Raw genomic sequence first — 10,881 nt, forward strand, 5'->3', positions numbered from 1 at the left:
CTTGAACTGAACCGAACCGTGTGAACCGGCCGGTGTTTCGGGATCGCCGCACCGGTTTCGGTTCTGGGTTACGAACCAACGGTCCAGTTCGGTTTGTGTAGGTATAATATCATACTCCCTCCGTCCCGGCCTAAGGGAGATGTTTCTATTTTGGCACAAGAATTTAGGTAGTGGTGTTTAGTGAATTAAATTATTCATACAAAAGGTTGAAACTCCAACTCTAATGACCCCCACATCCCGGTTCGATAGTATTGTGAGGGGTGTTAAATCAGGGTACGCAGTGACCCGCTAAGGGGGAGGGCCTAACCCACATTGCTTGCAAAAAGTCCAGAGAGTAAAGTAAAAAAAAGAAAGTCATATAGTAAAGTAAGAAAAAGAAAGAGAGAAAAAAGTAAGAGTGACATTAAAGTAAGAGAGAAAATAAAGTAAGAAAAAGAAAAAAGAATAAATTAAGAGAGATAAGAGGATAAAGTAAGAGAGATGAGTAAGTTGATTGTTATAAAAAAAGAAAAAACGTCTCACTTCGGCCAAATATGGGAAAATTTTAAAAACTAAAGGATCGAGTGATTCGACAGAATCTCAGCAGCTCTGGAACATCTAGATTCTCCAAAAAATCGAGTGATATAATTTAAATAAACCTGATGTAGAAGAAGCATAGCAAGAATTTAACAGTTAAGATGTTGAAGATACCATAAAACATAGTACCATCTTGTTGTTTTTTAATTGATGATAAGGAGAAAAATGCCACATTGTGAAACCTATATATAGATAGACACGGGTCTTCAAATCCGCCTTTGACAAACAATCAGCTCCAAGGAGAAGATTTATTTTTATCTCAGGTGAAACAATTTCCTGCTCAAAATTCTTATATTTCTTTCCAATTCTCCTCTACCTTCACTCCGAGATCGTTGAATGCATCACCACTTTTACAATTTCAATTTTCCATCTCTCTGCTTTTTATTTCCATCTTAAATGGCCTATTCTCCGCGGATCTTCCTTTCTCCGCATTTTATTGATAGCACTGATTGAGGATTATATTGATATATGCAAATGCAGTTGATTTTGTTTTTGTGATTTTCTTTGGTCTATGAATTCATTTCTCTCATTACTTTGATCTAGCTAGTTTTATTTATGATTTACAATCAGATCAATAGATTTTTTGTGATTCGAATGAAAGAAAGCTAATATACCTATGAATTCACATCATTTCCATCAAAATAATTACTCCTCTTTATAGTAATAGGAAGATATCACAGAATGTTGAATGAATTGTTTTTTTGTTGTGGATAAGTGATTATGCATAGCTAGGTTTAATTTTATCCAAGTAGAAGAAATAGTGATTTGGTGTGCATTTTCAGCAACTGGAGGTTTTATTCCTTATATCGATTTGATTTTCGTAGACATGGATCCACCAACTGATGATATCGAGCTTAAACCCGAGACACTTGAAGAAGAAATAGAGGGTGGACCTTTGTTTCATTGTGATTTTTGCGATGCTGACGTTGTTGATAAAGTAGCTCAGTCATTTCTGCCTGGTTTGGCTTCGGCATGTGTTGACAACACAACCGGAGGTCTCTTTAAGACCCCTGCAAATGTGGCTGTTGAAATCAGGAAAGAAATGGTCGAGAATCTTGTCCAACGAAGTGAAAATTTTGTGGCTGAATCGGTTGTTTTAGAAGGCGTTGGGGATGTGGAAGTATCAGCAGACTCGTACGATATTATATCTGATTTTGTTGATGATTTTGTGCATTCGAAAAGAAATTTCTTCAGTCGAGTTTCGGGATGGATACTGAGCGAGAAAAGAGAAGACTGGATAGATGATCTCGTACAGGAGATGGAAATAAATGGATTTTGGTTGCTGAACCGGAGGAGCACAGTTGCGCAGACGCTCTTGAAAAATCTCGATTTCAGAAACACATATCATTGCAACATGAATTTCAAGTCCCCGGGAGATTTAGAAAAGCACAAGCTGAGCTGCGGTTTTAGGACATTGTCCTGCGGTAATGAGGGATGCGATTCTTCATTTAGTGCGGCTCAGATGGAGCATCATGATTCTACGTGTGCTTTTAAAATGCTTTCGTGCGAGCAGAAGTGCGCGGACATCATAATGAGACGCGAGATGGACAGACATTGCATCACTACATGTCCAATGAAGCTTGTCAAATGCCCTTTTCAGTCAGTAGGATGTCAATCCACTGTTCCTCAACGTACAATCGAGCAGCACAGGTCGGATAATATCCCTAGCCGCCTGCTTTATATCCTCCAGGTTTCTCACAAGGGAGAATCACTAGAAGCTCTGAAACAAAGGGTACAAGAACTGGAAAAGGTAAGTCTGCTAGTGTATAACAACTTAACAATGAAATTGAAGATACAGAAATATTGATTTGAACAAACATATTTGTGTAGTTGAAATGCAAAAACATGTGTAATACTGGATATGAATTCAGCATCTTTCGGTGGATGTGTGTAGCGTCTTATTGTTTTTGTTCTCATGGCAGGTAGCATCTCCCGGACGATTAGCATCAGCGCGTGATGCTAGATCTATGGCGTATGTGGTTAAGGATCTTGAAGCAAAACTTGGGCCTATAAAGGTGCATACAGAGAAGAAAAGTGATGAAGATGTTAAAGATTTGATTGATCTAAGGGAGGAGAAGACAAACATAGAGGCTAAACAAGTAAGGTTTGATGCTGAAAAGGAAGCAATTGGTATTTCTGAGTCATCCCGCACCCCCAATGAATCATTCAACTAGTATCAAGAATAGGTCACCTCGTGGGGAATAAGGGAAGTAGGAAAAAAAGCTATGTGATATACATGTATATATAGTAGCATTATAATAAAACTAATTTTCAATCCATAACACAAAAACATAACTTTACCAACCATTTTGTGTTGATAAATTTAACAAACAAAATTGAAAGAATTTTGGGTTATGGTTGGAAATTAGTTAGTATTTGATTACAACCCTACATAAAAACTAAACTTTAATTGAGATTAGAGTAAATGCTAAAATTGGTTCTGAACATATGTTCATTTTACGATTTTGGTCATAGACATTATTTTTTGAATTTTTGCATCCCGAACATTTCAACTCGGGTCACAATCGGTCCAAAACTAACTCTTCCGTCAAATTGTAATAGTCAACGTACCAAATTAATCCTGTGAGAGCTTCTCTCCCACAATCATGTACCTACGCATGCAGATATACATATACACAGAAAAATATCATTTAGATCTATTTAGAGAGAGATACAGTGATACATACTTCTCAATGGAGTCTAAAAACACCGCTGCATCATCAATGGAGGTGCAGCAGCCGGCGCAGCGGCGGCGCCGATCAAAACCATAGTCCTCGTGGCTGCGATTGCCGCCAGTGTCCAATTCGGGTGGGCCCTACAGGCTACAGCTCTCCCTCCGTACTCCCTACGTTCAACTGCTCGGAATCCCCCACACTTGGGCGGCCTACATCTAGCTCTGCGGCCCGATTTCCGGCTTGAGTGTGCAGCCAATCGTCGGATACTACAGTGACATCTGCACCTCCCGGTTCGGCCGCCGCCGCCCCTTCATCGCCGCAGGTGCTGCGCTGGTCGCCGTCGCGGGTTTCCTGTTACAATTTGGTCAAAATCGGGATTAAAAACGTTGACTATTACAATTTGACGGAACAATTAGTTTTGGATTGATTGTTGAAATATTCAGGATGCGAAAATTCAAAAGATAATTTATGAAACAAGAATTGTAAAATAACATATATTCATGACCAATTTTAGCTTTTACTTTTCAAATTATACGGGTACGGTTATTGGACACACTAAAGAATTGCAAATGAGTTTTTTAGCCACCTCCTTTATTATATCCATAAAATTATCAATTGAAAATATAAGTGTCCTGTATCCACAAACATTCATTCAAAAAATGAGCGGAAAAATAAGTTGCATTCATTTGACATCCACATATCAAAGCATTTAAAATTTTGAATTAAATTGCACAATTATTTAAAATCAAAACATATGGTATTAGCCTATTAGGTGATGAGAATCAAAGTCTATAATCAAAACATCTTTTGGGAATAATATCAAGTCCGGCAAACTGAAACACAATTCTATAATGTAACAATATTAGTCATTCTGTCACCCAAGATGCTATGCTATTGGTTGACGAAATTCACACACATGTTGACAAGTCAAAGTAACGTATGACCAACTCCGCATTGCTAAATATTACTTGATATAAATTTAAAATGAATAACTACCAAAATCTTATACTTTATTTACACAACAAGAAGTATGTGTCCCAACGTAATCCAATAAGTGGTATATCATACTCCAATGTCGTTTGTCATCCAAGATAGGAAGTGGCTTCACATATACGCCAACAATCATCCACAATAAATCGTCCTCGTCTATTTAGGTTGAGAATGACTATTACTTACTTCTATAAGGTAAAATTATTTTTCTATAAATTAAATAACAAATAATGATAAATGACAAACCATATAATAAAAAATTTCTTCTCATGAATGCAGGAAATTGGGTTTTATCACTATGAAACGACGTATTTTTCAGCATATACTTTTACAATTTGTCAATTATACTCAAAATATGATAATATAAAAAGACTACCGAAATTCTTGTCCCACGTATAGTTTACATGCCATTCATATATTTGTCCTTGATAACATCTAACACTCATCACTTCCACATTCCACTTGGCGATTAGACATTGTGCCAAATACTAGTATTCCTTTATCCCATTTAAGATGATCATTTTTCTTTTTTTTTTAAAGTTTGTCTAATTCAAGATATTTATTTTCTAATAAATCAATCTCTCATCACTAAAATATTTAACTATTTTTTTCTCTACTTATCACATCTAACAACTCCTTCTAAAATCACATGCCACTAGAAAATGTGGACATCTTAAGTGGATAGAGTGGGATGGTTTGCATTAAAAAGTCAAAAAACATAATTAGATATTAAAAAGTTATTACTATAAAAATAATTTTGCAATGATATGAATTTTAATATAAAACTAAAACAAAGATAATTATGTTTTATAAATATTACTCCACAAAATAAATGTATATTACTATGAGAGATGATCAAAGTATAACTAATATTAGGTGTATAATTAGAGAACAAATCTCAGCCATTAGATAATAATGATCTAGTTCACTGTATGAGCGATTTAGTTCACTATAAGAGTGATTTAGTTCACTACAGGAAGGAGTTATTTCGTGAAGGATTAGATCAGTACTCTTACTAGTATTACATAAAAAAAATTTAAATACAGATAAGAACGATGAATGGTCTAAAACAAAAAAAAAAGTTATTTAGAATTAGTTGTCCATTATAGTGAGAGATATAAATGGAAAACAAAATTAATAGAGAGAGGAATGAGTGGTAATAGACGATGGGGGGAGTAAAAGCGGTGGCAGTCATCTCCGGCGCAGATAACGTCAAAGGATTCGTCCACTTCATCCAACACTCTTCCGGTAAACATAAATAATCTCTTCTTCTCTTTACTGATTGGAGTAATTATTAGCTGAATCATTCATTCATTCATTCATTCATCATATACTATTAATTAAGGTACAGTCGTGGAAGGAAGAATCAGCGGACTCCGTCCGGGCCTCCACGCCTTTCATATCCACGCTCTCGGCGACACCACCAATGGCTGCAATTCTACTGGTCTCTCTTCCTCTTTCATTTAATTTAATTACTCTCAACTTATTCCCTCTATTTATTTCTCAGGACCTCATTTCAACCCTTTAAACAAGCATCACGGCTCTCCCTTGGATGATCAGCGCCACGCCGGTGACCTCGGAAACATTGTCGCCGCCTCAGACGGTGCCTGTCCCTCCCCAAATCATACCTCAGTAGTACTCCCTCCGTCCCGGACTACTTGCACTTATTTCCTTTCTGGGCGTCCCAAGTTATTTGCACTCTTTCCATTTATAGTAAAAATTATCACCTAAAGCCGCAATTGTTGACTTTACTATACACTCATTCCTTAATCTCGTGCCGAAAAGGAAATGTGCGAGTAGTCCGGGACGGAGGGAGTATTTTTTTTCTCACAATTAAATTAACCCATTTTTTTTTATATTTCAGGGGTTGCTGACATTTCAATTATTGATAATCAGGTATGTCAATTCAGCTGAGAATACGTTTTTGAGTAAAAATTCAGTGATCCGGACATATTGTGTCGAACCAATCACAATTGCATAAAGAGAGAAAATGAGGAGATAGAATATATTTACAATTGCAATTGGATGGACAGGGTGATGGCGTGACGTTTCTATATTTAGAAATGTGTCATTTAGAGTGGGACAATCCAAAAAGGAAAATGTGTCATTTAAAGTGAGGCAAAGGGAGGAGTATTATACTCCATTAAAAATAGGGACTTTGGAGATGTCACATGTTTTAATGTGAAGTCGGTAAAGTAGATAACATGTAGAAAGAAAAAGTGGTAAAGTATGTTTCAGAAATTTTCCATTTTTGGAATGAGACTATTTTTCGAGGACACCCAAAAATAGAAAACTGGACTATTTTTCATGGACGAAGGGAGTACATAGATGCCCTGAAGTATTAAACTACTCTAGATACCAATACTATTATAACTCAAAACATCTAATGAATGACAACATTAGATACATAATGTTTCCATATTGATATTGCTCCAACCTTGTACTCCTTATTTGCAGATTCCACTAAGTGGAGAGTACTCCATTCTAGGAAGAGCTGTTGTTGTACATGCTGATCCTGATGACCTTGGGAAAGGTATAATCACTCTATTGCACCTCCTTGTTGATAATTTCTTTCTTTTGCTGTCTTTGACAAATCATTAACAGGTGGACATGAACTCAGCAAAACTACCGGAAATGCTGGTGCAAGAGTCGGTTGTGGTATGTGTAGTCATCTCGCCTCCTTTCTTTACCTGCTATTGTGGACGAGAGTTGTGATAGGATGATTAGATGAGGGTCTACGAGTGATAAATACTCTTGAACTACTACTTTTATCTACTTTTCCCGGGGATAGAATATCGCTGCCATCTTCTCTACCTAGTTCACCACTACAGTAAGGTCTCATTAGGTTCCCCTACGAAGGGTTGATTTATGAGACAAATGTAACATTCAATTTTGATCAAGCGACGAGTAAAATTATCTGTAGTCTGGTATCTGTGGAATTATATTGTAGCCGATTTCAGTTCTACTTAATTCTGTGTGGAGCTAATCTATCATTACCAGTCTTGTATATCATTTTGATTTATTTGGCAGATGTGGAGCAGTTTTTGTACTGATGATTTTTCTGTCGTTATGTTCGGCAGGAATAATTGGGCTCCAGTCATCTGTTTAACGATAAAACGTAGGGGGACGGAGAGCGTTGAATTAAGATGGCAGACGCCCTGCTCTGCAAACAGTTAAATAATTTCTATTGAAGTGCCAACTCTTTTTTTTTGTTCAAATGCAACTTGGTTGAATTGTTAGCTGTTCTATACTGAAATTGTTGTACAACATTAACTAGACAAGATCTTAACAGTTATTAAGCTGTTCTGCAACACCTCTGTAATTCTATTTTTCAGTATTGCTATAATTCAAGAAGGCAACAAATTAATCAGACAATGGATCTAAGTAGATGGGAACCATATGTTTAAAACAGAATATTTGAGTTTGTACAGGAAAACCGAAACATGTGGTTAGTGAACACCAACACATTGCAACCCTATTGGTCTGTCTTAGTGAAGCAGAAACAGAATGTCAAGCAAAAGCATTCTTCCAGTATCAGCAGTGGCACCTCCTATCCTCTCAACCATGTGTTTCGATATGAGGAGTTGTCACGCAGTGAAGCATCATGGGGCTTGTATTCCATCACATAGCTGTGGGGAAGCTTCAGATGGCGCTTGATCGAGTCCCTTAGTGCCATCACAGCCTGGTATTTACCAAAAAGGAAAACATGCTTTTCATATGAGGAAAGAGGAGAGGAACTGGAGCGCTTTGTTTCACGTTAAAAAGATACCCAACCTGATGATCAGATGCATTGCGGTTCCAAACACTCAATATATCCTCATTGAAACGGATACTCAGTACTGCACCACATATATTATCACCATAATCAAGTTGATCTCCTACCAACGCTAGAACCTGCACATATCAATAGCTATGCAACAATTAGTAGACAGCATTTAAGAGTACAGAAATTGGTGCATATCATAACTAACAAGTGCAAGACCACAATTTAATTATAAGAGGCTTACATACTAAAATGAAAAACATATACCAACCCAACAAAAACAGGAATCCAACAAGTAAAAGCAAGATCACAATATAATTCTAAGAAGCTTACATACTAAAAGGAGAAACATATAGCAACACAACAAAAACAGGAATTCAACAAGTAAAAGCAAGACCAGAGTAATATACTACTCAGCTCTGACCGATGATATGCCATTGCATAGTATAATAGCATTACATAATAGAAGCCAGAGCATAGACAGGGACTCCATAAAGGTTGCTCAAATGGAAACTCTGTAAGTAGTTCAAATTTCTAAATAACAACTGGGCTGCGGGCAGCTATAGGTGAGTTAAGATTTAAGATATCAACTCGAGAAGAGAGTATGAGATCTTTTTTCATTAAGTGGTTAGTTCCATACCAGGTCCTCCCAGAAACGGCCTGACACAGCCTTCTTAAGTCGAATAATCCATTTCCCTCCATTGCAGTTAGCAGAATCCTGACAAAAAAAAGGAACATATAGTTGAGGATATTACACTTCAATGAAGACAACGGAGCAAAAAACAACTGGAACAGTCCTATGTACCTCCCATAACGGACGAATACCGTCCTTGAATAGATGCAAGTCAGTTGGGCTTGGTAAAGTTGAAGGACGGGCTAGGTGACAATAGCAAACCCAAAAGGCTTCAACCTGGACCAGTTGTTGATAATGATGCATTCGAGAATACAAACTTGAGTTTAGGCGAAGCCCAATGCCAAAACACTTAAACACCTCCTAAAATCATTCATGCAGCAAAACGAGGATCTTACCGTACTGAAATCCACAATCTTCTTTATATTATCCTCATATGATGTCTGAGTTTTGACTCCAGGAGTTCGACGAGTGTACCAAAATACATATTTATTCTGAAGATTATATAATATTCAAAGATCAGAACCACAGGAAAGAAGAGTAAATTTTGAGCAACATTTCAACAATAGTTTGCCCATTATACAACCCCAATCTAGCTAGTGGCGGGCTTTGAGATGGTTTGAAAACGTTCCCAAGGAAATGAATCAATGAATGACCTACAATCATGCTTGCATAGAAGGATTTTGGGAATTCCATATATATAATCAACTGGTGGTAGTTTAAATTGATAATGATTCAAAATCCATCACTCTTCATCTCAGATTATTAATGTGGATTAAAACTCATATGATTAAAAATGTATTTGTTCAGAATCCCTAATAATCCCATACAACCTAATCACAAAATTGAATAATTACATTACAATAATAGTGAAGAAGATACTAATCTTATTCAATCCTGATTTAGAATCATATGAAATGAGATTGCCATCTCTGGCTCACTTCCTATACCATGATTTTTAAACTGAAAACTTTTAAAGCGAGATTATAGGGGCAAATGCTCGAACAGCGTAGCTGAAAATCGAATTCAAGTAAATCTGAGAAAGGGGAAGGAAACGAACTCTGAGGGGGTGGAGACCGGCCTTGAGATCGAGGATAAGGCGTTCTCTATCTTCGTCGGAGGAGGTCTGAGTGTTATTGCTGGCGTCGTTTTCCTTTTTCCCCGAAACCAATTCCATTTGCAAGCCCTAACCTCTCTCTCTAAGCTAAGTGGTGGATATGTTTTATTTACAGTGGTTGAAATGGAAAACTGGATATTTCGTCATAGTTTTATGTTGCTTCTCACTCATCCTAATTGGGCTTATTTGTTGATCCATTTAGCTGGGCTGAAACAAAGCCCAATGATACCTGCATATATGAGCAACCTAATAAATTAGGGCCAGTAATTTTCGACACAACACGAAAAATTTGACACAAGCACAAACAAATTTAATGGGTTTGGATCAAGGCTTATTAGATTTATCCTTATCATGATGACCCATTAAGAACCAAATAATATCGGGTTGGGTTCTAGTAACCCATTAAAAACTATTGCTATTAGCACTCCCTCTTTTGCATAGTAGTTGAGTCATTTTATCATTTTGGTACGTTTCATAGTAGTGGAGTCATTTCCATTTCTAGTAAAAATCAACACATTTCTTCTCACTTACTTTTCTTTCTCTCTTACTTTCTTCTCTCTACTTTTTCCTCTCTCAAACTTTATTATCTTTTTATACCCACATTTTTCTTAATTTTCATGCAAAACAGAAATGTCTCCATTACCATGGAACAGAGGGAGTATTTAATTTATTTTTATTTTTAAATAAAGTTAACTTGAATTTTTATTCTAAGTTCAAGGAAATTAAGTTCAAATTGTATGTAATATCAGGTTTTGATCTTGTAAATCAAGTTCGGGTGGTTATCGTGTCATCCTATATTGCATTGTGCCACTAGCAAGTTCGTGGCGTGTTCGGGTTTAAATGGAGCAGGTCAAGTTTGCGTTTAAATTGAAAATTTCCTTAAGAGGTGGGGTTCAAGGTTAGACCTTATTGGGTTCGGTCATTATCGGGTTGACTCAATAACAACCCAAATCATACAATTTATCACCCCTAAATCAAATAAGAGTAAATCTATTTTAAATGGAAGTAAGATTCTATTTAATGGGGTGGTCAATCATGGTGTGAAAATTTGCGATGAGATCCATAATTGTGATGGCCTAAGACTTGCGATCTAACTCAATTAACATTAAAAGGATACGATCTAATCTAC

The 10,881-nt window shown here is 36.7% G+C and overlaps 3 protein-coding genes across 5 annotated transcripts; 2 read left to right on the forward strand and 1 right to left on the reverse strand.

Moving 5' to 3' along the window:
• The first annotated feature begins 757 nt into the window (after positions 1-757).
• Positions 758-2,995, forward strand: LOC121743494. Of its 2 annotated transcripts, XM_042136801.1 has the most exons (3): positions 758-839; positions 1,401-2,326; positions 2,499-2,995. In XM_042136801.1, the coding sequence occupies exons 2-3, from the start codon at positions 1,403-1,405 to the stop codon at positions 2,748-2,750; spliced, it is 1,176 nt and encodes a 391-aa protein (XP_041992735.1). In that variant the 5' UTR covers positions 758-839; positions 1,401-1,402; the 3' UTR covers positions 2,751-2,995. The 2 variants fall into 2 exon arrangements, with proteins under 2 accessions (XP_041992735.1, XP_041992734.1); XM_042136800.1 differs by lacking the exon at positions 758-839 and having other exon boundaries at positions 852-2,326.
• Positions 2,996-5,339: 2,344 nt separating this feature from the next.
• LOC121746204 (superoxide dismutase [Cu-Zn] 2-like) lies at positions 5,340-7,552 on the forward strand. 2 transcript variants are annotated; one of them, XM_042140128.1, is made up of 7 exons: positions 5,340-5,489; positions 5,587-5,685; positions 5,749-5,844; positions 6,106-6,137; positions 6,699-6,774; positions 6,846-6,899; positions 7,322-7,552. In XM_042140128.1, exons 1-7 carry the CDS (start codon positions 5,408-5,410, stop codon positions 7,348-7,350), a joined length of 468 nt encoding a protein of 155 aa, XP_041996062.1. In that variant the 5' UTR covers positions 5,340-5,407; the 3' UTR covers positions 7,351-7,552. The 2 variants fall into 2 exon arrangements, with proteins under 2 accessions (XP_041996062.1, XP_041996063.1); XM_042140129.1 differs by having other exon boundaries at positions 5,346-5,489; positions 5,593-5,685.
• Positions 7,553-7,604: 52 nt separating this feature from the next.
• Positions 7,605-9,859, reverse strand: LOC121746203 (eukaryotic translation initiation factor NCBP-like). Its single transcript, XM_042140127.1, has 6 exons — positions 9,696-9,859; positions 9,034-9,129; positions 8,810-8,914; positions 8,645-8,722; positions 8,016-8,135; positions 7,605-7,923 (listed from the first exon to the last, which is right to left on the reverse strand). The coding sequence occupies exons 1-6, from the start codon at positions 9,810-9,812 to the stop codon at positions 7,792-7,794; spliced, it is 648 nt and encodes a 215-aa protein (XP_041996061.1). The 5' UTR covers positions 9,813-9,859; the 3' UTR covers positions 7,605-7,791.
• Positions 9,860-10,881: the final 1,022 nt, after the last annotated feature.

The sequence above is a fragment of the Salvia splendens genome, chromosome 8 (genome assembly GCF_004379255.2).
Source record: "Salvia splendens isolate huo1 chromosome 8, SspV2, whole genome shotgun sequence".
NCBI lineage: Eukaryota > Viridiplantae > Streptophyta > Magnoliopsida > Lamiales > Lamiaceae > Salvia > Salvia splendens.